The 26,360-nt window shown below is 46.8% G+C and overlaps 1 protein-coding gene across 5 annotated transcripts in view; it reads left to right on the forward strand.

Annotated features, from left to right (window-relative positions):
* Positions 1–26,360, forward strand: part of LOC144485991 (uncharacterized) — a 54,175-nt gene that overhangs the window by 14,504 nt on the left and 13,311 nt on the right. Inside the window, exons 1-2 of one of the 5 annotated variants that reach the window (XM_078204092.1) lie at positions 928–1,104; positions 3,088–3,720. In XM_078204092.1, coding sequence (XP_078060218.1) covers positions 1,073–1,104; positions 3,088–3,720 — 665 coding nt within the window. In that variant the 5' untranslated portion in view covers positions 928–1,072. Of the gene's footprint in view, positions 1–927; positions 1,105–3,087; positions 3,721–8,381; positions 8,460–17,926; positions 18,066–26,360 lie in introns of those variants that run through there. The other 4 variants (XM_078204093.1, XM_078204091.1, XM_078204095.1 and 1 more) reach the window with 4 other exon arrangements.

A 26,360-nucleotide genomic window follows, 5' to 3' on the forward strand; every position in this document is an offset into this window, starting at 1 on the left:
TTTATGTCACATTATCAGTAACCCCCACAGCTTGCCCCCTGGACTTGCAGAATCTCACTAGCTGTTCTGTCTGGAGACAATACACATCTCTTTAACCTGTGTTTAATGCTCCCTCCACCCACATTGTCTGTACCTTTAAGACCTGGCTGGCTGTAGAGATTTGCATTCTAATCAGTATTCTGTAACTTGATTTTTTGTGTCTCTGTGCACTGTTTGAGAGCACGTTTCCACTCCATCTGACGAAGGAGCAGCGCTCCGAAAGCTTATGGTATTTGCTACCAAATAAACCTGTTGGACTTTAACCTGGTGTTGTGAGACTTCTTACTGCTTTCATGAGGTCCAGAGTTGATTCAGCCAGTAGCTTCCTTTGGATTGTTATATTATTAATTCTACATTCTAAATGATCCCTTAACATTTCCGGAAGTGCTGACCCGTACTTGCAGTGTTCTGCCAATTTCCACAGTCTCGTCAAGAACTCAGTGACTGGTACCCCCTGTGTTAAACCTGTAGCATTGCAATATAAATGCCGGTAATAGAAACCCTACAGTATAGAAAGAGACCATTTGGCCCATCGAGTCTGCACCGACCACAATCCCACCCAGGCCCAAATCCCATATCCCTGCACATTTACCCACTAATCCCTCTAACCTACACATCTCAGGACACAAAGGGGCAATTTTTCGCATCGCCAATCAACCTAACCCTCACATCTTTGGACTGTGGGAGGAAACCGGAGCACCCGGAGGAAACCCACGCAGACACGAGGAGAATGTGCAAACTCCATACAGACAGTGACCCGAGCCGGGAATCGAACCCAGGTCCCTGGAGCTGTGAAGCAGCAGTGCTAACCACTGTGCTACCGTGCCGCCCTAAGGGTGGAGAGGGCCGAAGCCATCTTTACCAGGTCGTCAATCCGGGTACCCTAACCGTAATTCTGAATGGGCCTATCGGGGTTTTTTCAGAGGCCAGGTATTGAGCTGAACTTCAGCTAATACAAAGACTCACGACAAAGCAGCCTCGTGAAAGATGTTTCCTTATTGACCAATGTACGCTGGGAGAAAAAGGTTGAGTGATGCAATCGTTCTCTGAAGTTACAACACAGTGGTAATACAATTATATAACTTCCAAAAGACATTTTACCCACTTTCTGGCTCATTGTGAGCCAATCATCATTAGTAAATGTCATATACAAAGAACAGTACAGCACAGGAACAGGCCCTTGGGCACTCCAAGCCTGCACCAATCACCTTGTCATATCTAGAATAACTACCCATATCCCTCTATTCCCTGTTTGTTCATGTGTCTATTATGTCTTGGCCAATTGCAGATATTCTCTGACGCCATGGGAATAATAAGTTCCAGCAGTTTCTGCCTGACTTTCCCATGGCCACCTGTTCTGAACTCTTATCTAGTTTAATACTCTCTGTTCATTAAGCTGACTGGAACCACGAGCTTGTCCTTGCTCAATGAATTCTACTTCACTGTGCTGTCTGATACCCATGCTGATGAGAGCTATGTTCCTATGGATGTATTATTATTAGGAATAAGGTTCACTTTTCTGGCATATTTCCCATGATGCCTTAGAACCCTGTGCCATTAGCCAAGATGTATGCCGGTTCAATAATACTCTTTCAGAAATACATGTTTTAATCCTCTAACTGTGGTCATATGTGTTTCTATGCAGACAGTACCTTTGTAAAATATATATCAAGCAGTCTGTGAATCTTATCCTCAGCTAATCCACTCTGTTCTAATCGTCTTTATTAATGTTTTCAATCCCAGGGTATTTGACGTCCTCTAACAGGGCCTCCTGCTGTTCCTGTGTAACAGGCTCGAGGGGCTGAATGGCCTCCTCCTGTTCCTGTGTAACAGGCTCGAGGGGCTGAATGGCCTCCTCCTGTTCCTGTGTAACAGGCTGGAGGGGCTGAATGGCCTCCTCCTGTTCCTGTGTAACAGGCTGGAGGGGCTGAATGGCCTCCTCCTGTTCCTGTGTAACAGGCTGGAGGGGCTGAATGGCCTCCTCCTGTTCCTGTGTAACAGGCTCGAGGGGTGGAATGGCCTCCTCCTGTTCCTGTGTAACAGGCTCGAGGGGCTGAATGGCCTCCTCCTGTTCCTGTGTAACAGGCTGGAGGGGCAGAATGGCCTCCTCCTGTTCCTGTGTAACAGGCTGGAGGGGCTGAATGGCCTCCTCCTGTTCCTGTGTAACAGGCTGGAGGGGCTGAATGGCCTCCTCCTGTTCCTGTGTAACAGGCTGGAGGGGCTGAATGGCCTCCTCCTGTTCCTGTGTAACAGGTTGTAGGTGGTGATGAGTAGGCCTCCTCGAGCCTGCAGAAATAGTTGCTGCATTGAATCATAGAATCCCTGCAGAGCAGCTGGAGGCCATTCACCCATCGTGTTTGCACCGACTCTCTGACAGACCATCCCACCCCCAGGCTGTATTCTCGTAACCCCATTAATTTACTCCACTAATCCCCCGAACCTACACATCTTGGGACACTAGGGGTGAATTTAGCACGGACAATCCACCTAACCCGCATATCTTTGGACTGTGGGAGGAAACTGGAGCACCCGGAGGAAACCCAGGCAGACACGGGGAGAATGTGCAAACTCCACATAGTTACCCAAGGCTGGCATTGAATCCGTGCCCTGGGGCTGTGAGGCTACAGTATGAACTGCTGTGTCACTCCATTGGTTATAGTGTTCCAAAATTACTTAGATTCTGGAAGGGTGCCGAGGAACTGACTGTAACAAATGTAACACATTTATTCAAGATTTGAGATTTTAATTAATGAATTTAAATTCCATCAGCTACCCTAATGGGGTTTGAATCTGAACATCCCTCCAGACCATTAGTCTTGGCCTCTTGCTGACTAGAACAGTGATATTACCGCTCCATCACTGTGTCCCCCACTAGTAGACAGGCTGGACAGCAGCTCTGCCACATTGGGAGTACTGCGTACAGTTTGGGTCTCCTCATTAGAGCATAGATATAATCGTGTTTGAAGCAGTTCAGAGGGGTGACGCTGAATGTTATTTCTTGTGCCCGAGGCGATGGTCTCTTCACCTATTTCCTATTTGATTTTGCAGTAAAGAAGAGGAGGACGAGGCACCAACAGGCGAACCGCAGGAGGCTGCAGCTTTCCCCCCGGTGGTCGAAAGGGAGGACCCCAGCCCTGGCGTTCTGCTCCCACCGGTCCCTCGGGAGGAGGGGCCGACATTGCCCGTGGACCTGGGGCAACGGGGCGGCACGGTGTCCGAGGTGAAGCCCCTGGTGTGTACCTTGTGTCACCAGGTCTTTAGCAGTGCCCAGGAGCTGGAGGGTCACGTGCGAGAAGGCCACAGGCCTGAGGGCCCTCCCAGGGGGGGCCCTGCCTGCTCCTTCCAGTGTCCATTGTGTCAGCGGGCGTTCCTGACTGCCACCGAACTGCGAGCTCACCGCCGCTCGCACACCAAGGACCGTCTCTTCCAGTGCTCCGTCTGTAAGGAGGCCTTCGGCCAGTCGGATGACTTCTTCAGCCACCAGTGCCTGCTTGGCCAGGACAAGCCCTGCCAGTGCAGTGTCTGCCACAAAACCTTCCAACGCCTCTCCTCCTTCCTGGTTCACCAGTGCTCCCGTCCCCTCCAGAAACCTTTCAAGTGTGATGTCTGTGGCAAGGGCTTTGCGCAATCCTCCAAGCTATCGGACCACCAGCGCACGCACACCGGGGAGCGGCCTTTCAGGTGAGAGGCAGAGCGGGGGAACATGCTGGGGTGGTTTGAGGCAGGGGTCTCCTCCAGGGTTTGTGGCAGTGACACAGTGACAGTGCAGGGGAGGCCATTAGGCTCATTGACTGCCATTAGGCTGCACCGACACTTACCCATTCCTACCCCATAACCCCACATATTTACACAGGAATTGGGAGCAGAAGTCGGCAAATTCAGCCCTCCAGCCTGCTCCGCCATTCAATCAGATCATGGCTGATTTCTCCCGTCTCAAATCCACCTCCCCACCTGTTCCCCATATCCCTCTTTCCCTTTTCTTTATTAGAAATATATCTACCTCTCTCTTGAAACCATTCAATGATTCAGACTCCCCCGCGCGATGGGGCAGCGAGTTCCACAATTCACCACCCTCTGCGAGAAGTAGTTCCTCCTCATCTCAGTTTTAAATCTACCGCCTCTCAACCTATACCTACATCCTCATTCTAGATTGCCCCATAACAGGAAACATTCACTCTATCTTTATTCTATCAATCTTTAAAAAATTTTATATACCTCGATCAGATCCCCTCTTATCCTTCTAAACTACAGTGAGTACAAGCCCAAACTGTTAATCTCTCCTCATGCGTCAACCCCTTCCTCCCCGGAATCAATCTGGTGACCCTCCTCTGAACTGCCTCCATTGCCACCACATCCTTCCTCAAATAAGGAGATCAAAACTGGACACAATATTCCAGATGTGGTTTCACCAACACCCTAAACAATTCCAACACTTCTCTACTTTTATACTCCACTTTTTTACCCCACTAATCCCCCTAACCCGCACATCTTTGGAATGTGGGAGGAAACCAGAGCACCCGGAGGAAACTGTGTCTGAACTGTGTCTCAGTGCCGCGCAAGTTGAAAGGTGTCAGGTAGAAAATACAATTGAGAGCCAGGCTAAATATCGAAAGCTCAGAGGGGATTTAAAAAAGCAAAGAACTATAACTGTAATCAGGGTCAAAGGTGTCTCTGTGCGGTTGCAGGACATTCTTAAGGGAGAGGGTGAGCAGCCAGAGGTCGTTGTACATATTGGTACTGACAACGTAGGTAGGAAAAGGGATGAGGTCCTGAAATGTGAATGTAGAGAATTAGGCAGAAGGCTAAAGTGCAGGACCTCGAAGGGAGTAATTTCAGGACTACTGCCGGTGCCACGTGCTAGTGAGAGTAGGAATTAGGCTGATGAATGCGTGGCTTGAGAGCTGATGCAGGGATTTAGATTTTTGGATCATTCGGATCTCTTCTAGGGCGGGGGTGACCTGTTCAAGAGGGATGGGTTACACCTGAACTGGAGGGGGACTAACATCCTGGCGGAGAGATTTGCTAGAGCCACTCGGGAGGGTTTAAACTAGCTTGGCGGGGGGGGGGGGGGGGGGGGGGGTTGGGGGATTGGGATCCAAAGCGGCATGGAGACAGAAGAGAAGGTTGAGGACAACATGGAAGATAAAGAGAGCATGTTAAATAGTAAAGGCAGTGTCAGTAATCCTAGTACCAGACAGATCAGGCAAAAGCAGGACAGAGAGCAAGGGAAGTCCAGATTAAACTGCATTTATTTCAAAGCAAGAGGCCTGACGGGCAAGGCAGATTAATTCAGGGCATTGATGGGTACATGGGACTGGGATATTATAGCTATTACTGAAACATGGCTAAGGGAGGGACAGGACTGGCAGCTCAATGTTCCAGGGTACAGATGATATAGGAAAGATAGAACAGGAGGTAAGAGAAGGGGGGGGGGGAGTTGTACTTTTGATTAGGGGAAAGCATCACGGCCGTACTGAGAGGGGATATATCTGAGGGTTCGGCCACTGAGTCTATATGGGTCGAAGTGAGAAATAGGAAGGGGGAGAAATCACTTTGATATGATTGTCAGCGGGAAATTGAGGAGCAAATATGTAAGGAGATTACAGATAGCTCCAAGAAAAATGGGGTGGTAACAGTAGGGGATTTTAACTTTCCCAACATTGACTGGGACTGCCATAGTATTAGAGGGTTGGATGGAGAGAAATTTGTTGAGTGTGTTCAGGAGGAATTTCTCATTCAGTATGTGGATGGCCCGACTAGAGAGGGGGCAAAACTTGACCTCCTCTTGGGAAATAAGGAAGGGCAGGTGACAGAAGTGTTAGTGAGGAATCAGTTTGGGACCAGAGACCATAATTCTATTAGTTTTAAGATAGCTATGGAGAACGATAGGTCTGGCCGAAAAGTTAAAGTTCTAAATTGGGACAAGGCCAATTTTGAAGGTATCAGGCAGGAACTTTCAGAAGTTGATTAGGGGAGTCTGTGGGAAGGCAAAGAGACGTCTGGTAAGTGGGAGGCTTTCAAAAGTGTGTTAACCAGGGTTCAGGATAAGCACATTCTTCTTAGAGTGAAGGGCAAGGCTGGTAGAATTAGGGAACTTTGGATGACTTGGGATATTGAGGCCCTGGTCATGAGGAAGAAGGGAGCACATGACATGCAGAGGCAGCTGGGATCAAGTGAATCCCTTGAAGAGGATAGAGGGGGTAGAAGTAAAGTGAGGAGATAAATCAGGAGGGCAAGAAGGGGACACGAGATTGTTTTGGCAGATAAGGCAAAGGAGAATCCAAAGAGCTTCTACAAATACATAAAGGCCAAAAGAGTAACTAGGGAGAGAGTAGGGCTTCTTAAGGATCAACAAGGTCATCTATGTGTGGATCCACAACAGATGGGTGAGATCCTAAATGAATATTTCTCATCAGTATTTACTGTGGAGAAAAGCATGGACGTTAGGGAACTTGGGGAAATAAATAGTGATGTCTTGAGGAGTGTACATATTACAGAGAAGGAGGTGCTGGAAGTCTTAAAGCGCATCAAGGCAGATAAATCCCTGGGACCGAATGAAGTATGTCCCAGGACTAAGGAGGCTGGGGAGGAAATTGCGGGTCCACGAGCAGAGATATTTGAAACATCGACAGCCACAGGTGAGGTGCCTGAAGACTGGAGGGTGGCAAATGTGCCTTTGTTTTTAGAAGGGCTGCAGGGAAGAGCCTGGGAACTACAGGCTGGTGGGGGTAAGTTGTTAGAAAGTATTCTGAGAGACAGGATCGACAGGCATTTGGAGAGTCAAGGACTGATTAGGGACAGTCAGCATGGCTTTGAGTGGAAAATCATGTCTCACAAATTAGATTGAGTTTTTTGAAGGGGTAACCAAGAAGGTAGATGAGGGCAGTGCAGTCGACGTTGTCTAGGCAAGGTATCTTTTGATAGGTTTTTGCATAAGGTTAAATCTCACGGGATCCAAGGGGAGGTAGCTAAATGGATACAAAATTGGCTTGATGACAAAAGACAGAGGGTGGTTTTAGAGAGTTGTTTTTCAAACTGGATGCCTATGATCTGTGCTGGGTCCACTGTTATTTGTCATTTATATTAATGATTTGGATGAGAATACAGGGGGCATGGTTAGTAAGTTTGCAGATGACACTAAGATTGGTGGCATAGTGGACAGTGAGGAAGGTTATCTCGGATTGCAACGGGATCTTGATCAATTGGGCCAGTGGACTGATGAATGGCAGATGGAGTTTAATTTAGATAAATGCGAGGTGATGCATTTTGGTAGATTGAACCAGGGCAGGACTTACTCAGTTAATGGTAGGGTGTTGGGGAGCGTTTTAGAACAAAGAGATCTCGGGGTACAGGTTCATAGCTCCTTGAAAGTGGAGTCACAGGTGGACAGAGTGGTGAAGAAGGCATTCGGCATGCTTGGTTTCATCGGTCAGAACATTGAATACAGGAGTTGGGACGTCTTGTTGAAGTTGTACAAGACATTGGTAAGGCCACACTTGGAATACTGTGTACAGTTCTGGTCACCCTATTATAGAAAGGATATTATTAAACTAGAAAGAGTGCAGAAAAGATTTACTAGCCGCCAGGACTTGATGGTTTGAGTTATAAGGAGAGAGTGGATAGACTGGGACTTTTTTCTCTGGAGCGTAGGAGGCTGAGGGGTGATCTTATAGAGGTCTATAAAATAATGAGGGGCACAGATCAGCTAGATAGTCAACAGCTTTTCCCAAAGGTAGGGGAGTCTAAAACCAGAGGGCATAGGTTTAAGGTGAGAGGGGAGAGATACAAAAGTGTCCAGAGGGGCAATTTTTTCAGAGGGTGGTGAGTATCTGGAAATGCTGCCAGAGGCAGGTACAATTGTGTTTTAAAAAGCGTTTAGACAGTTCCATGTGTTATAAAGGGGAGGTTGATCCCCCCTCTGAGAACTAACACTGAAACACGCAAAGAGGAGTACCTGGCCCTATAATTTGTAAAAAGTGTGAGAGAAGTGGAGTGACCTGCTCTTCAGCAACTCCTAGTGTTAAATACAAAATAAATCCCAAACACACTCTCTAAAATCAACACGTAACAATTTACTTGTCTAACTGATTGTGAGCTAATTAACTAAACTATTAATAAACCAAATAAATCCCTTCTAACTAACTACTCCTGAATAAAACAAGATTCTAATGGTATGCTGTTCCAATAAATACAGTTCCCACTCATTAACAAAATAGAATTTAGTCACTCTCTAAATTACAACCAGGTTTTGTGTCTTCTGGAATATTCTGAGCCTTCTCTGTTGATTCTTGTGTCTGGAACTTCTTTCTTCTTTGGTATCTTTGCTATCTAGATGGTGCTTTCTCTAAGACACAGATGAAGCTATGAGAGCCAGCGATTCTCCCTCTCTCTCGAAAGTTGAGAGCTGTTAGCTCTGGCAGGTGGCAGTTGCTCTACTTCTTTGTCCCACTGTCCCCTTGATTTATACCCGTGAAGACATATCAGTATCCTTACAACAGGATTGGTCCTGGGTTGTCAAAACCATCAGATTGAAATTTAATAGATTCTTTGTATCTAAGTACCTAATTCAATTGATTGGCTAAATTCAAAAGCCTGTTGCCTTGGAAACACTGCTCCTTGGCCTTTCAATACAAATGTTTCAGTTTGGGCTCTCTGTATACTTGCATTTTAAAAAAACTCTCCAAGCATCAAAATAGCAGCATCTTGTAGAATTTTGAACTTGCTACCTCCCAATCTACAATAACCCTACCCAACCTCGCAACACATGGGTAAGATGGGTAAAGAGGGATATCGGCTAATTGCAGACAATAGGGACCAGCTTAATGGTTAAAAACTGGGCAGCATGGACAAGTTGCGCAGAAGGGTCTGTTTTGATGCTGTAAACCTCTGTCTTATATAGAAGATGCAAAAACATTCCAGTAAAAGCTGTAAATAAAAAGGTGAAAGGGGGAACTTGGGGGAATTAAAATCACTCGGTAAGCGGTACTGAACAAACTGATGGAGCTGCCAGCTAGCAAGTCTCCGGATCCTGATGGACTCCATCTTAGGGTCTTAAAAGAGATCTTAATGAGTTAGTAGATGCATTGCGGTTAATTGTTCGAAACTTGCTATATTCTGGAAGGGTTCCATTAGACAAGAATGTAGCAAATTGTGATTTTTGTGATTTTTATTAATGACTTAGAGGAGGGGGCTGAAGGGTGGATCAGTAAATTTGCTGATGACACCAAGATTGGTGGAGTAGTGGATGAGGTGGAGGGCTGTTGTAGGCTGCAAAGAGACATAGATAGGATGCAAAGCTGGGCTGAAAAATGGCAAATGGAGTTTAACTCTGATAAATGTGAGGTGATTCATTTTGGTAGGACTAATTTAAATGTGGATTACAGGGTCAAAGGTAGGGTTCTGAAGACTGTGGAGGAACAGAGAGATCTTGGGGTCCATATCCACAGATCCCTAAAGGTTGCCACTCAAGTGGATAGAGCTGTGAAGAAGGCCTATAGTGTGTTAGCTTTTATTAACAGGGGGTTGGAGTTTAAGAGCCGTGGGGTTATGCTGCAACTGTACAGGACCTTGGTGAGACCACATTTGGAATATTGTGTGCAGTTCTGGTCACCTCACTATAAGAAGGATGTGGAAGCGCTGGAAAGAGTGCAGAGGAGATTTACCAGGATGCTGCCTGGTTTGGAGGGTAGGTCTTATGAGGAAAGGTTGAGGGAGCTAGGGCTGTTCTCTCTGGAGCGGAGGAGGCTGAGGGGAGACTGAATAGAGGTTTATAAAATGATGAAGGGGATAGATAGAGTGAACGTTCAAAGACTATTTCCTCGGGTGGATGGAGCTATTACAAGGGGGCATAACTATAGGGTTTGTGGTGGGAGATACAGGAAGGATATCAGAGGTAGGTTCTTTACGCAGAGAGTGGTTGAGGTGTGGAATGGACTGCCTGCAGTGATAGTGGAGTCAGACACTTTAGGAACATTTAAGCGGTTATTGGATAGGCACATGGAGCACACCAGGATGATAGGGAGTGGGATAGCTTGATCTTGGTTTCAGATAAAGCTCGGCACAACATCGTGGGCTGAAGGACCTGTTCTGTGCTGTACTGTTCTATGTCCTATGTTCAAATATAACTCCCCTGTTCAAGAAGTGAGGGAGGAGAGAAACAGGAGACTACAGGCCAGTTAGCTTGACATTTGTCGCATGGAAGGTATTAGAATTGGTCATTTATGAAGTTATAGCTGGGCACTTCCAAAGACTCAAGGTAATCTGGTCACCAAATTCTAGGAAGGATGTGATTGTACTGGAGGGAGTGCAGAGGAGATTCATCAGGATGCTGTCTGGGATGGAATATTTAGAACAAAGAACAGTGCAGCACAGGAACAGACCCTTTGGCTCACCAAGCCTGCGCCGACATTTGACGCCTACCTAAGTGAAAGACTTTTTGCTTCAATGCAGTCCATATCCCTCGATTCCCTACCTATTCATGTATCTGTCAAGCTGCCTCTTAAACGTTGCTATTTTATCTGCTTCTATCATCTCCTCTGGCAGCGCATTCCAGGCACTTATTACTGCCATTTACTGTAGGATTAAGGAGAATCCCAAGGCATTTTATTCATACGTTAGGAACAAAAGGGTTGTCAGGGAAAAAAATCAGACCTCTCCGGGACAAAAGTGGGGAATTATGCTGAGAGCCCAAAGAAGTAGGGGAGATCCTAAATGAATACTTTGCGTCGGTATTCACAAAGGAGAGGGATGTGTTGACTGGGAGTGTCTCGGAGGGGAGTGTTGACCCGTTAGAGAAAATCTCCATTACAAGGGAGGAAGTGTTAGGTTTGTTAGAGAATATAAAGACTGACAAATCCCCAGGGCCTGATGGAATCTATCCCAGGCTGCTCAGGGAGACGAGAGATGAAATCGCTGGGCCTCTGACGCAAATCTTTGTCTCGTCACTGGACACAGGTGAGGTCCCAGAGGATTGGAGGATAGCTAATGTGGTCCCGTTATTTAAGAAGGGTAGGAAGGATAACCCGGGTAATTATAGGCCGGTGAGCTTGACGTCCGTGGTCGGGAGGTTGTTGGAGAGGATTCTTAGAGATAGGATGTATGCGCATTTAGAAAGGAATAAACTCATTAACGATAGTCAGCATGGTTTTGTGAGAGGGAGGTCATGCCCACTAACCTGGTGGTGTTTTTTGAAGAAGTGACTAGAATGGTTGACGAGGGAAGGGCCGTGGATGTCGTCTATATGGACTTTAGTAAAGCGTTTGACAAAGTCCCTCATGGGAGGCTGGTGAAAAAGGTTGGATCTCATGGGATAAAGGGGGAGGTGGCTAGATGGGTGGAGAACTGGCTTGGTCACAGAAGACAGAGGGTGGTAGTGGAAGGGTCTTTTTCCGGCTGGATGCCTGTGACTAGTGGTGTTCCACAGGGCTCTGTATTGGGACCTCTGCTGTTTGTGATTTATATAAACGATCTGGAAGAAGGTGTAACTGGGGTGATCAGTAAGTTTGCGGATGACACGAAAATGGCTGGACTTGCAGATAGTGAGGAACATTGTCAGAGGCTACAGAAGGATATAGATAGGCTGGAAATTTGGGCAAAGAAATGGCAGATGGAGTTCAATCCAGATGAATGCGAAGTGATGCATTTTGGTAGAACTAATGTAGGGGGGAGCTATACAATAAATGGCAGAACCATAAAGGGTGTAGATACGCAGAGGGACCCGGGTGTGCAGGTCCACAGATCCTTGAAGGTGACGTCACAGGTGGAGAAGGTGGTGAATAAGGCATATGGCATGCTTGCCTTTATAGGACGGGGCATAGAGTATAAAAGTTGGGGTCTGATGTTGCAGTTGTATAGAACGTTGGTTTGGCCGCATTTGGAATACTGCGTCCAGTTCTGGTCGCCACACCCTTTAGAGAGAGTGCAGAGGAGGTTTACCAGGATGTTGCCTGGTATGGAAGGGCTTAGTTATGAGGACAGTTTGGGTAAACTGGGGTTGTTCTCACTGAAAAGACGGAGGATGAGGGGTGACTTAATAGAGGTGTATAAAATTATGAAAGGCATAGATAGGGTGAACGGTGGGAAGCTTTTTCCCAGGTCGGTGGTGACGTTCACGAGGGGTCATAGGTTCAAGGTGAGGGGGGGTGGAGGTTTAACACGGATATCAGAAGGACATATTTTACACCGAGGGTGGTGGGGGCCTGGAATGCGCTGCCGGGCAAGGTGGTGGAAGTGGACACACAGGGAACGTTTAAGACTTATCTAGATAGCCACATGAACGGAGTGGGAATGGAGGGATACAAAAGAATGGTCTAGTTTGGACCAGGGAGCGGCGCGGGCTTGGAGGGCCGAAAGGCCTGTTCCTGTGCTGTATTGTTCTTTGTTCTTTGTAATTGAAGGTTCAGTCACGAGGGGACATCGGTTCAAGGTGAGGGGCAGAAGGTTTGGGGGGATTTGAGGAATAGCTTTTTTACCCAGATGGTGGTGATGGTCTGGAATGTGTTGCCTGGGAGGGTGGTAGAGGTGGGTTACCTCACATCCTTTAAAAAGCACCTGAATGAGCACTTGGCACATCATAACATTCAGGGCTATGGGCCAAGTGCTGGTAAATGGGATTAGGTTGGAGGTCAGGTGTTCCTCGCATATCATTGCAGACTTGATGGGTCAAAGGGCCTCTTTTGCACTGTGTGATTTTAATTGGGAAGAGTCAACATGGTTTTGTGAAAGGGGAATCGGGTGGCACAGTGGTTAGCACTGCTACCTCACAACGCCAGGGACCCGGGTTTGATTCCTGGCTTGGGTCACTGTCTGCGTGGAGTCTGCACGTTCTCCCTGTGTCTGCGCGGGTTTCCTCCGGGTGCTCTGGTTTCCTCCCACACTCCAAAGATGTGTGGATTAGGTGGATTGGCTGCGTTAAATTCTCCCTCAGTGTACCCGAACAGGAGCCAGAGTGTGGTGATTAGGGGATTTTCACAGTAACTTCATTGCAGTGTTAATGTAAGCCTACTTGTGACACTAATAAAACTTAAACTTAAAGCAATTTATTGGCTCTTTGATTGGATAACATGCTGTGGATAAAGGGGAAGAAGGCATTTGATAAGATGCGACATCCAAGGTTAATGTGGAAAATAAAGCACTGTTGTAAAAGGGGTGACATTTTAGTCTGGATAGAAGATCGGCTGTCTCTCAGAGAGCAAATGGGCCTTTACCTGATTGGCAAGATGCAAGGGTAATGATCTCCAGATTATTCCCAGTGCCACGTACTAGTGAGGAAAGAAATAGAAAGATAGGCCAGATGAATGCTTGAGGAGCTGGTGCAGGGGCAGGGATTTGCCTTCTTCAATCACTGGGCTCTCTTCTGAGATAGAGGTGACTAATGCAAGAGGGACGGTTTGCACTTGAAGTGGAGGGGGTCCAATATCCTTGCAGGGAGATTTGCTCGTGCTACACGGGAGGGTTTAAACTAGTTTGGCAGGGGGATGGGACTCTGAGCAAGAGAGGGGCCAACGAGAAGTGGGGAAAATATAGTAGCCAACGAGAACAAGTTGAGTAGCCGGGGCACAGTAAAGGGCAAAAAAAAGACTTCTGGTTTAAACTGTATTTATTTTAATGCACGAGGCTTAACAGGTAAGGTGATGAGTTCAGAGCGTGGATTGGCTCTGGGGACTGCGATATTATCACCATAACAGAAACATAGCTGAGAGAATGGCAGGACTGGCAGCTCAATGTTCCAGGATACAGCTGCTCCAGACATGACAAAAGTGCAGGTAAGCGAGGGGGCAGTTGCCATTTTGATAAGGGAGGGCATAACAACAGTCATCAGGGAGGATATTCTTGGGGACTCATCAAATGAGGCCACATGGATAGAACTTAGAAACAAGAAAGGGCTGGTCACTCTGGGACTGTATTATAGATGCTCCCCCTATAGCCAGCAGGAACTAGAGGAGCAAATGTGTAGAGAGATTGCAGATAGTTGTAAGAATAATAGGGTAATATTCGTGGGAGATTTTAATTTCCCCGGTATTGACTGGACCACTTAGAATGCAAAGGGCCTGGATGGGTGGGATTTGTTAAATGTGTCCAAGAAAGTTTCCAGAATCAATATATAGAGCACCCTGCTCGGGAGGGTGTAACATTGGACCTCCTCTTAGGAAACGAGGTAGGTCAAGTGACTGCAGTGTCAGTCCAGAAGTACTTTGGGTCCTGTGATCACAACACTATTAGTTTTAAAATAGTTATGCCAAAAGATAGGACAGGTCCACAGGTTAAGGTCCCGAGCTGGAGCAATTTTGGGGTGTTAGACAGGATCTAGCAGGGGTCAATTGGGTGAGTCTGTTTGAAGGGAAAGGAATGACTGGCAAAGGGGAGGCTTTTAAAAGTGTGATATCAAGAGTCCAAGGGCAGTATGTTCCTGATGGGGTAAAGGGAAAGGCTGCCAAGTTTAGGGATTCCTGGCTGACGAGGGACATTGAGTCTCTGGTCAGGAAAAAGAAGGAAGCATGCATTAGGGTTTAGACAATTGGGTTCAAGTGAATCCCTTGATGACTATAAACAGTGCAAGAGTACATTTAAGAGGGCAATCAAGAGGACAAAAAGAGGGTATGAGATGGGTCTGACAGGTAAGGTTAAAGAAAATGCCAAGATGTTCTGTAGCTATGTTAGCGGGGTTTTCAACAAGGTGGCAATTAAACTCAGGAAAGCAATGTCACAGTACAAAAGGTCAAACTTTTATTACAAACCAGTGAGTAATGGGAGCAGTTACCTTGATGGTCACAGATAAAGAATACCCGGACCTCTCTGACAAGTTCTGAAGTTATCAGTAAAAACACAACAGTTATACATTTTCTTTATCAGATATCCCTGCCCTTTATTAGTTTAAAATTAATTTCATTTTATGTACACACATCAATATAAATCTCTGCCAAGTACTTCAGCCAGCTGTATTATACTTTCCAGCGTGATGGTTTCTATTTGTCCGTTAGAACCCGGATGTAACTCCCCTCTTGGCTAAAGCTACTTTCCTGTTGCCAGGTTATGGTAGACACTACCGTAAAGGTCAAAGTGGATGTTCCCATTGGTTCACTGCCAAGCTGAATAGATATGTGTTCCTGCGTCCAGGGGCATATCTATTGTGTCTGGGCAGTGACTGAACCTATTCGTTATTGTTGCAAAATGTGTTCCCTCGTAAGAATTTCCATAGAATCATAGAAACCCTACAGTGCAGAAGGAGGCCATTCGGCCCATCGAGTCTGCACCGACCACAATCCCACCCAGGCCCTACCCCCACATATTTACCCGCCAATCCCTCTAACCTACGCATCCCAGGACTCTAAGGGGCAATTTTTAACCTGGCCAATCAACCAGATATGGGTTCCCAGGCCTTTGGCTCAACTTTTTACATTTCCCATCATGCCTTTCAGTAACTTGCATTGGCCAAAGTACACAATCACAGTAAAATACTTGAAATACATTTAGAATATCAGCTTAAATGTTTTAAAATCATAGTTACTTGTTTAATTCTCGTACTGCATCCACATGTGAGTAAATTATCATTTAACTCTTTACTGTTAGCACTGACAGTGCCTGTATGCTGTCTGAAATCCCAATGTAAATGTAAAATAGTCGCTTTCAAGCTATATCAAGAGGAAAAGGGTGGCTAGAGAGAGAATAGGTCCCCTTAAAGATCAGCATGGCGTCTATGTGTGGAACCACAGGAGATGGGTGAGATTTTTAATGAAGATTTCTCCACGGTGTTTACTGAGGGGAAAATCATGAGGAATCGGGGAAAGAAGTGGTGATGTCTAGGGAGGAGGTATCTACAGGCTTAAAGTGCATTGAGGTGGATAAATCCCCTGGGCCTGATCAAGTGCATCCTCGGATCTTGTGGGAGGCTGGGGAAGAAATTGCAGAGGCCCTTGCAGAGATATTTGCTTCATCTGTCCCCACTGGCAAATTTACAGAAGACTAGAGTGTGGCGAATGTTCCATTGTTTAAGGGTAGCAAAGACAAGCCAGGGAATTAAGGCTGGTGAGCCTGACAACAGCAGTGGGTAAGTTACTGGAGGGGATTCTGAGGGACAAGATCCACCAACATTTGGACAGTCAAGGTCTGATTAGAAGTGGTCAGCATGGCTTTGCGTGTGGGAAGTCATGTCTGACGAATCTTTGAGTTTTTCGAAGAGGTAACCAAGAGGATAGATGAGGGTAGGGCAGTAGATGTTGTTTATATGGACTTTAGCAAGGCCTTTGACAAGGTCCCACATGGCAGGCTAGTCTGGAAGGTTAGCTGGCATGGGATCCAGGGAGAGCGAGCTAATTGGATTCAAAATTGGCTCGATGGTAGGAAACAGAGGGTGATGGTGCAAGGTTATTTCTCAGGTTGGAAGCCTGTGATTAGTCGTGTGCCTCAGGGGTAGGTATTGAGACCTTTGTTATTGGTTATTTATATGAATGATTTCGATGTGAATGGACATGGGCATGGTTAGTAAGTTTGTGGATGATAGTGGGGAACATTACAGGATGGTGTTGATCAGTTAGGGAAGTGGGCTGAGAATTGGCCAATGAATTTCCAAGTATGAGGTGTTGCATTGTGGAAAGTCAAATCAGGATAAGATTTACACAGTGAATGGTAGGGCCCTGGGGAGTGTTGAGGAACAGAGGAACCAAGGAGTACAAGTACATAGTGCGTTGAAAGCGGCATCACAGGTAGACAGGATGATGAAGAAAGCGTTTAGCACACTGGCTTTCATCAGTCAGGAGTTGGGACATTATGTTCCAGTTGTATAAGTTGTTGGTGAGGCCGCACTTGGAGTATTGTGTACAGTTTAGGTCACCCGGACATAGGAAAGACATTGATAAACTGGAAAAAGTGCAAAGAAGATTTAGCAGGATGTTGCCAGGACCAGTGGGTCTGGGTTACAGGGGCGGTTGGCCAGGCTGGGACTTTATTCCTTGGAATGTAGGAGAATGAGGGGTGACGTTATTGAGGTGTGTAAAACCATAAGGAGCATAGATAGGATGAATTCACATAGTCTTTTCCCCAGGGAAGGGGAATTGAAAATTAGAGGGCACAGGTTTACAGTAAGAGAGGAAAGATTTAAAAGGGACCTGAGGGTCAACTTCTTCACGCAGAGGGTGGTGCGGAGATGGAATAAGCTGCCAGAGGAGGTGGTAGAGGCAGGTACAACAGCAACATTTAAAAAGCATTTGGATAAGTACATGGACAGGGAAGGATTGGAGGGATATGAGCCAAATGCGGGTAATTGGGACTAGCATGGTCAGCATGACTGTTTGGGCTGAAGGGCCTGTTTCCATGCTGTATTGCTCTATGACTCTGTGATGAGTGGAGTCCCACAGGAATCTGTGCTGGGGTCCCAATTTTTCACAATTCATATCAATGACTTCATTGAGGGGAACAAAGGCATGGTAGTGAAATTTACAGCCGACACACAGATGGTGTATGTTGTAAAGAAGACATACACAGTTTGCAGATGAATGTAGATGGGTTGAGTGAGTGGGAGAAAATATGGCCGATGGAATATAATGTGGAAAAGTTGTTCCCATTGGCAGAAAGAATAAGTCATAGAATCCCTACATGCAGAAGGGGAACATTCAGCCCATCGAGTGCACTGACCCTCCAAGAGAGCATCTTACCCAGGACCACTCCCCTACCCTATCCCCATAACCCCTTGCATTTACCCCACTAATCCCCTAACCTGCGCATCTTTGGACACTGAGGAGCAATTTAGCATGGCCAATCAACCTAACCTGCACATCTTTGGACTGGGAGGAAACCGGAGCACCCGGAGGAAACCCACGCAGACACAGGGAGAACATGCAAACTCCACACAGACAGTGACCCAAGGCCGGAATTGAACCCGGGTCTATAGTGCTGTGCTAACCACTGTACCACCATGCACAGTCTTATTTAAATCAGAGTTACTTAAAGCAGAGTGTTACTTGAATGGAGAATGACTGCAGAATTCCCAAGTGCAGAGGGATCTGGGTGTTCTGGTGCATTGGTCACGAAAGGTTAGTATGCAGATACAGCAAGCCATCAGTAAGGCTATTGGAATGTTGTTCTTTAAATGACAATGAACAATACAGCACAGAAACAGGCCCTTCAGCCCACCAAGTGCCAATGTGGTTTCTATCCCTCTGTTTGCCTCCTGTTCACGTGTCACGATACACCTTGAATATTGCTAACGTGCCTGCATCCTCCACCTCCACTGGCAATACATTCCAGGCACCCACCACCCTCTGTGAAAAACATTCCCCGCACGTCTCCCGTAAACTTACCACCTTTCACCTTAAACCCGTGCCCTCGTTAGTCGACCCTTCCACCCTGGGAAAAAGCCTCCGACTATCCACTCTATCTATGCCTCTCATAATTTTGTAGACTTTGATCAGGTCGCCCCTCAACCTCCGTCTTTCCAGTAAAAACGATCTGAGCTTATTCAACTTTTCCTCATACCTAAAACCATCCAGACCAGGCAACATCCTGCTAAACCTTCTCTGCACCCTCTCCAAAGCCTCCACATCTGGTAGTGCGGCGACCAGAACTGCACACAATACTCCAAATACAGCCTAACTAAAGTTTTATGCAGCTGTAACATAACTTGCCAACTTTTATCCTCGAAGCCCTGGCCGATGCAGGCAAGCATGCTGTATGCCTTCTTGACTATCTTATCCACCTGTGTTGCCACTTTCAGGGATCCATGGACCTGTATGTCCAGATCTCTCTGTATGTTAATGTTCCTAAGGGTTCTGCCATTTACTGTATATTAGGACAGAAGTTGAACATTAAAATAAGATGTTATGCTTTAGTTATACAGGACATTGGTGAGATCGCATCTTGAATATTGTGTGCAGAAGCTACAGGAGGATGTAAATGCATCGGAGGTGGTTCAGAGGAGGTTTACTAGATTCATACCTGAGATGAGCAAGTTGTCTGATGAGGAAAGGTTGGCACAGTAAGAAGTTTCACAACACCAGGTTAAAGTCCAACAGGTTTATTTGGTAGCACCAGCTTTCGGAGCGCTGCCCCTTCATCAGGTGACTCACTTGATGAAGGAGCAGCGCTCTGAAAGCTCGTGATTCCAAATAAACCTGTTGGACTTTAACCTGGTGTTGTGAAACTTCTTACTGTGCCCACCCCAGTCCAACGCCGGCATCTCCACATCGAGGAAAAGTTGGACAGACTGGCTGGTTTCCCCTGGAGTTTGGAAGATTGAGGAGTGACTTGATTGAAATCTATAAGATCCTGAATGGTATTAACAAGGTGGGCACGAAAGCGATGTTTCCTCGTGTCCAGAACCGGGGGTGTGGGGGGCACTGTTTTAAAATTAGAGGTCACCCTTATAGGACAGAGATGAGGAAAAGAATAGTGAGGATTGTGTGTGGTTGGAACTCTGTGCCTCAGGAGGTGATGGTGAGCAGGGCCACTGAGTATTTATAATGTGGAGGTAGATAGATTCTTATTGGGCAAGGCGATCACAGGTTATCAGGGCAGATAGGAATGTGGCACTCAAAACACAAACTGATCAGTCTTGATCTTGGTGGAGTGGCAGAGCAGCTCGAGGGGCTGAATGGCCTACTTCACCTATTTTGCATGTTTGAGAAGCCAAGAGGGAATATGAAAAGAGACTGGCAGTTAACCTATAACAGAGGTATATAAATGGTAAAAGGAGCAGCAGAGCTGATTCTATCTTCACAGAAGAGGATGCATGGAGCACCCCCAGAAATACCAGAGTATGTGGAACCTCTGAAAGAAATTATGAATAAAAAGTAGTACTGGAGAAATCAATAGAACTGGAAGTTGATAAATCCCCTGGACCTGATGATCTACATCCCAGAGTGTTAAAAGAGGTGGCAGCAGAGATAATGGATGGATTGGTGGTCATCTTCCAAAACTCTAGATTCTGAAATAGTTTCTGCAGATTGGAAGGTGGCAAGACTCAAGAACAGCTTCTTCCCTACTGCCATCAGGCTTTTGAATGGACCGACCTCGCATTAAGCTGATCTTTCTCTACAGCCTAGCTATGACTGTAACACTACATTCTGCACCCTCTCCTTTCCTTCTCTATGAATGGTATGCTTTGTCTGTATAGTACGCAACAAACAATACTTTTCACTGTATCCCATTACATGTATCAATAATAAATCGAATCGAATGTAACCCCACTGTTTGTTAAAGGAGTTAGAGAGAAAACGGAATAATGGAGCTGTTAGTCTAATGTCAGTAGTAGGGAAAATGCTAAAGGCTGTTATAAAGGAAGCTGTAGGTTCTGTTCATCTCTTAGAATAGACTGCGGCAGAGCTGGTCTGAAGTTGAATGTTTTTTATTCAGCATCATTTAAAATTAGCATATCAGAAAGTGAGAGAGACTGGCAGAAGCTGGTCCCAATACAGACTTGATCCAAACCTTGGACAGAACTCAACTGAACAGATAATTGTTACTACAATATATGAATTCTTATCTGTGTTATTGAAAGAGGTGGGCACACAGTCTCCAACTGTCTTGTGAAAAGGAATGTCTTGTGAAAAGGAAGAGGGAAGCTTATGTAGGGATGAGGAAACAAGGTTCAGATGGCTCGATTGAGGGTTACAAGTTAGCAAGGAATGAGCTGAAAAAGGGGCTGAGGAGAGCTAGGAGGGGACATGAGAAGTCCTTGGCGGGTCGGATCAAGGAAAACCCCAAGGCTTTTTACTCTTATGTGAGGAATAAAAGAATGACCAGGGTGAGGTTAGGGCCGGTCAAGGACAGTGGTGGGAACTTGTGTATGGAATCAGTAGAGATAGGCGAGGTGATGAATGAATACTTTTCTTCAGTGTTCACCAAGGAGAGGGGCCATGTTTTTCAGGAAGAGAAGGTGTTACAGGCTAATAGGCTGGAGGAAATAGATGTTCGGAGGGAGGATGTCCTGGCAGTTTTGAATAAACTGAAGGTCGATAAGTCCCCTGGGCCTGATGAAATGTATCCTAGGATTCTTTGGGAGGCGAGGGATGAGATTGCAGAGCCTTTGGCTTTGATCTTTGGGTCCTCGCTGTCCACGGGGATGGTGCCAGAGGACTGGAGAGTGGCAAATGTTGTTCCTCTGTTTAAGAAAGGGAATAGAAATGACCCTGGTAATTATAGACCGGTTAGTCTGACTTCGGTGGTTGGTAAATTGATGGAAAAGGTCCTTAGGGATGGGATTTACGACCATTTAGAAAGATGCGGATTAATCCGGGATAGTCAGCACGGATTTGTGAAGGGCAAATCGTGCCTCACAAATTTGATAGAATTTTTTGAGGAGGTAACTAGGTGTGTTGATGAAGGTAGGGCGGTTGATGTCATATACATGGATTTTAGTAAGGCGTTTGATAAGGTCCCCCATGGTCGGCTTATGATGAAAGTAAGGAGGTGTGGGATAGAGGGAAAGTTGGCCGATTGGATAGGTAACTGGCTATCTGATCGAAGACAGAGGGTGGTGGTGGATGGAAAATTTTCGGACTGGAGGCAGGTTGCTAGCGGAGTGCCGCAGGGATCGGTGCTTGGTCCTCTGCTCTTTGTGATTTTTATTAATGACTTAGAGGAGGGGGCTGAAGGGTGGATCAGTAAATTTGCTGATGACACCAAGATTGGTGGAGTAGTGGATGAGGTGGAGGGGTGTTGTAGGCTGCAAAGAGACATAGATAGGATGCAAAGCTGGGCTGAAAAATGGCAAATGGAGTTTAACCCTGATAAATGTGAGGTGATTCATTTTGGTAGGACTAATTTAAATGTGGATTACAGGGTCAAAGGTAGGGTTCTGAAGACTGTGGAGGAACAGAGAGATCTTGGGGTCCATATCCACAGATCTCTAAAGGTTGCCACTCAAGTGGATAGAGCTGTGAAGAAGGCATATAGTGTGTTAGCTTTTATTAACAGGGGGTTGGAGTTTAAGAGCCGTGGGGTTATGCTGCAACTGTACAGGACCTTGGTGAGACCGCATTTGGAATATTGCGTGCAGTTCTGGTCACCTCACTATAAGAAGGATGTGGAAGCGCTGGAAAGAGTGCAGAGGAGATTTACCAGGATGCTGCCTGGTTTGGAGTGTCGGTCTTATGAGGAAAGGTTGAGGGAGCTGGGGCTGTTCTCTCTGGAGCGGAGGAGATTGAGGGGAGACTTAATAGAGGTTTATAAAATGATGAAGGGGATAGATAGAGTGAACGTTCAAAGACTATTTCCTCGGGTGGATGGAGCTATTACAAGGGGGCATAACTATAGGGTTCATGGTGGGAGATATAGGAAGGATATCAGAGGTAGGTTCTTCACGCAGAGAGTGGTTGGGGTGTGGAATGGACTGCCTGCAGTGATAGTGGAGTCAGACACTTTAGGAACATTTAAGCGGTTATTGGATAGGCACATGGAGCACACCAGGATGGTAGGGAGTGGGATAGCTTGATCTTGGTTTCAGATGAAGGTCGGCACAACATCGTGGGCCGAGGGGCCTGTTCTGTGCTGTAATGTTCTATGTTCTAACTTACATAAACAATTGGCAGCTGTGTGGCTGTGAAAACTTTGGTTGTTTCTGCTAACGTGGTATTTTCAAATGCAGTCGATGTCTAAGCTCACCCTAGAATTCCCAGCTGAGTTTAAAATGTGGTCAAGTTAGTTTTAAAGCTGAGCATGGTTAGTTACACAGGCATAAATACCTTCAAATGAAGTCTTTTAACTGAAGTAAACTATGCAAAGGATCCCACATAAGTGATATCTAGACACTTAGAAAATAGTGATCTGATTAGGCAATCAACATGGGCTTATGAAAGGGAAACCATGTTTGAAAAACCTGTTGGAGCTTTTTGTGGATGTAACGAGCAGAATAGATAAGGAAGAACCAGTAGATGTGGTGTTTTTGGATTTGCAGAAAGTTTTTGATAAGCTCCCACACCGGAGGTAGAGCACATGCGATTTGGGTAATACACTAGCATGGATTGAGGCTTGGTTAATAGATAAAAAACAGATGGAAGGAATAAACAGATCAATCTCAGGCTGACAGGCGATGACTTGCAGGGTTACTGCAATAATCAGTGCTCAGGGTCCCAGCTATTCAGAAACTATATCAGTGATTTGGATGTGGGGACCAAAAGTTATATTTCCAAGTTTGCCAATGACATGAAATTAGGTGGGAATTAGTTTTTTTTAGTGTCACAAGTAGGCTTACATTAACACTGCAATAAAGTTACTGTGAAAATCCCCCAGTTGCCACACTCCAGCGCCTGTTCGGGTAACACTGAGGGAGAATTTAGCATGGCCAATGCACCCTAACCCAGCACGGGAGGAAACCAGAGCACCCGGAGGAAACCCACGCAGACACAGGGAGAACGTGCAAACTTCACACAGACAGTGACCCAAGTTGGGAATGGAACCCGGGTCCCTGGCGCTGTGAGGCAGCAGTGCTAACCACCATCTCCCACTGTAAACACTTCTATTTGCAACAAAATTCACGCCAGCCGCCTTATTTCTTTATGTGTGTAAGACTTTCTCCATTGAACTTCTAAGAATGTACCCACAGTGTTTAGGTGTCCTCTTTCCTTATTATTGATAATAGAATGTAACCCCTGCTGGAATATTTATTGACACAATGCAAGCCACGACCACAGATTTATTGATGCAAGTTAACTCCAGTCTTATTAAAGTCTATTTATTTAGACTTCACCACTGAGGATATCGCAAGGCAGAACACAAAACTCAGAAAATGGTTGTGAATTGATTGACTTTACATTTTGAAGATATTCAGAGATATTCACCCTGAAAGGAGGGTTTATCAAGCAGTATACAATGGAGGAGTCTAATTTAGGACACAGTCCTCGACTCTTTAAAAAAGGCAAGAGGTCTGTACTGTCTGTACTCTGCCTTCTGGGCACAGTATACCAACTTTTCAAAAGTCAATATTTTACAGTGCTGTTCTGTAGCTGATTCAACATAGCACTAATTTCCATTATAAATTGGGTTGTTCCATTGTAATTATTACTTCTTATTGCATCCACCAAATAACACCCCTGTTTTCCTAAAGATGTCCACTCTTGCTCCATTACCGAGTGCCACCTCAGCCAAGCCAAAGTAAACCACAGGAGACAATTAGAGGCAATTGTAAATAAATAAAGAAATTCCCTCAGTACTGACCCTCTGACAGTGCGGCACTCCCTCAGTACTGACCCTCTGACAGTGCGGCACTCCCTCAGTACTGACCCTCTGACAGTGCGGCACTCCCTCAGTACTGACCCTCTGACAGTGCGGCACTCCCTCAGTACTGACCCTCTGACAGTGCGGCACTGCCTCAGTACTGACCCTCTGACAGTGCGGCACTCTCTCAGCACTGACCCTCTGACAGTGCGGCACTCCCTCAGTACTGACCCTCTGACAGTGCGGCACTCCCTCAGTACTGACCCTCTGACAGTGCGGCACCCCCTCAGTACTGACCCTCTGACAGTGCGGCACTCCCTCAGTACTGACCCTCTGACAGTGCGGCACTCTCAGCACTGACCCTCTGACAGTGCGGCACTCCCTCAGTACTGACCCTCTGACAGTGCGGCACTCCCTCAGCACTGACCCTCTGACAGTGCGGCACTCCCTCAGTACTGACCCTCTGACAGTGCGGCACTCCCTCAGTACTGACCCTCTGACAGTGCGGCACTCCCTCAGTACTGACCCTCTGACAGTGCGGCACTCCCTCAGTACTGACCCTCTGACAGTGCGGCACTCCCTCAGCACTGACCCTCTGACAGTGCGGCACTCCCTCAGCACTGACCCTCTGACAGTGCGGCACTCCCTCAGCACTGACCCTCTGACAGTGCGGCACTCACTCAGTACTGACCCTCTGACAGTGCAGCACTCCCTCAGTACTGACCCTCTGACAGTGCGGCACTCCCTCAGCACTGACCCTCTGACAGTGCGGCACTCCCTCAGTACTGACCCTCTGACAGTGCGGCACTCCCTCAGTACTGACCCTCTGACAGTGCGGCACTCCCTCAGCACTGACCCTCTGACAGTGCGGCACTCCCTCAGTACTGACCCTCTGACAGTGCGGCACTCCCTCAGCACTGACCCTCTGACAGTGCGGCACTCCCTCAGTACTGACCCTCTGACAGTGCGGCACTCCCTCAGTACTGACCCTCTGACAGTGCGGCACTCCCTCAGTACTGACCCTCTGACAGTGCGGCACTCCCTCAGTACTGACCCTCTGACAGTGCAGCACTCCCTCAGCACTGGCCCTCTGACAGTGCGGCACTCCCTCAGCACTGACCCTCTGACAGTGCGGCACTCCCTCAGCACTGACCCTCTGACAGTGCGGCACTCCCTCAGTACTGACCCTCTGACAGTGCGGCACTCCCTCAGTACTGACCCTCTGACAGTGCGACACTCCCTCAATACTGACCCTCTGACAGTGCGGCACTCCCTCAGTACTGACCCTCTGACAGTGCGGCACTCCCTCAGTACTGACCCTCTGACAGTGCGGCACTCCCTCAGTACTGACCCTCTGACAGTGCGGCACTCCCTCAGTACTGACCCTCTGACAGTGCGACACTCCCTCAATACTGACCCCTGACAGTGCGGCACTCCCTCAGTACTGACCCTCTGACAGTGCAGCACTCCCTCAGCACTGACCCTCTGACAGTGCGACACTCCCTCAGTACTGACCCTCTGACAGTGCGGCACTCCCTCAGCACTGACCCTCTGACAGTGCGGCACTCCCTCAGTACTGACCTTCGGACAGTGCGGCACACCCTCAGTACTGACCCTCTGACAGTGCGGCACTCCCTCAGTATTGGTGTGAGTGTCAGTGTTAGTGTGTGTCCCAAACACTGATGAAGTGTGTGCGGGAGGTACTGGGTAGAATCTGCTGTGTTTGGAGACAGTGAGGAGAGTGGGTGCAGTTTCATTGATGTATTTATTGGAGTGTGGTTACAGAGTGAGGCTGTCCTGTCCTGGGAGAGTCAGGAATAGAAATTCGACATTATTCACCTGGGCAAGATTCATTCTACATTATTTATCTGGAGAAGATTAATTTTACATCATTTCTCGATCACTTTATTCTATCTTAACAATTTCAAGCTGTCCATGCTGTTTCTCGATACGGATCTTTCTGGGAAAGTGTTGATTTCCAACCTGGGTGCCCTGGTTCATTAGTCACTGAAAGCTAACGTGCAGGTCCAGCAAGCAATTAAGAAGGCAAATAATCTGTTGGCCTTCATCGAAGAGGATTTGAAGACAGGATGTCTTGCTGTACAGAGCCTTGGTGAAACCACGCCTAGACTATTGTCTGCAGTTTGTCTCCTTCCCTAAGAAAGGAAAGTGCTCCA

Source organism: Mustelus asterias, unplaced genomic scaffold (genome assembly GCF_964213995.1).
Source record: "Mustelus asterias unplaced genomic scaffold, sMusAst1.hap1.1 HAP1_SCAFFOLD_261, whole genome shotgun sequence".
Classification (NCBI taxonomy): Eukaryota; Metazoa; Chordata; class Chondrichthyes; order Carcharhiniformes; family Triakidae; genus Mustelus; species Mustelus asterias.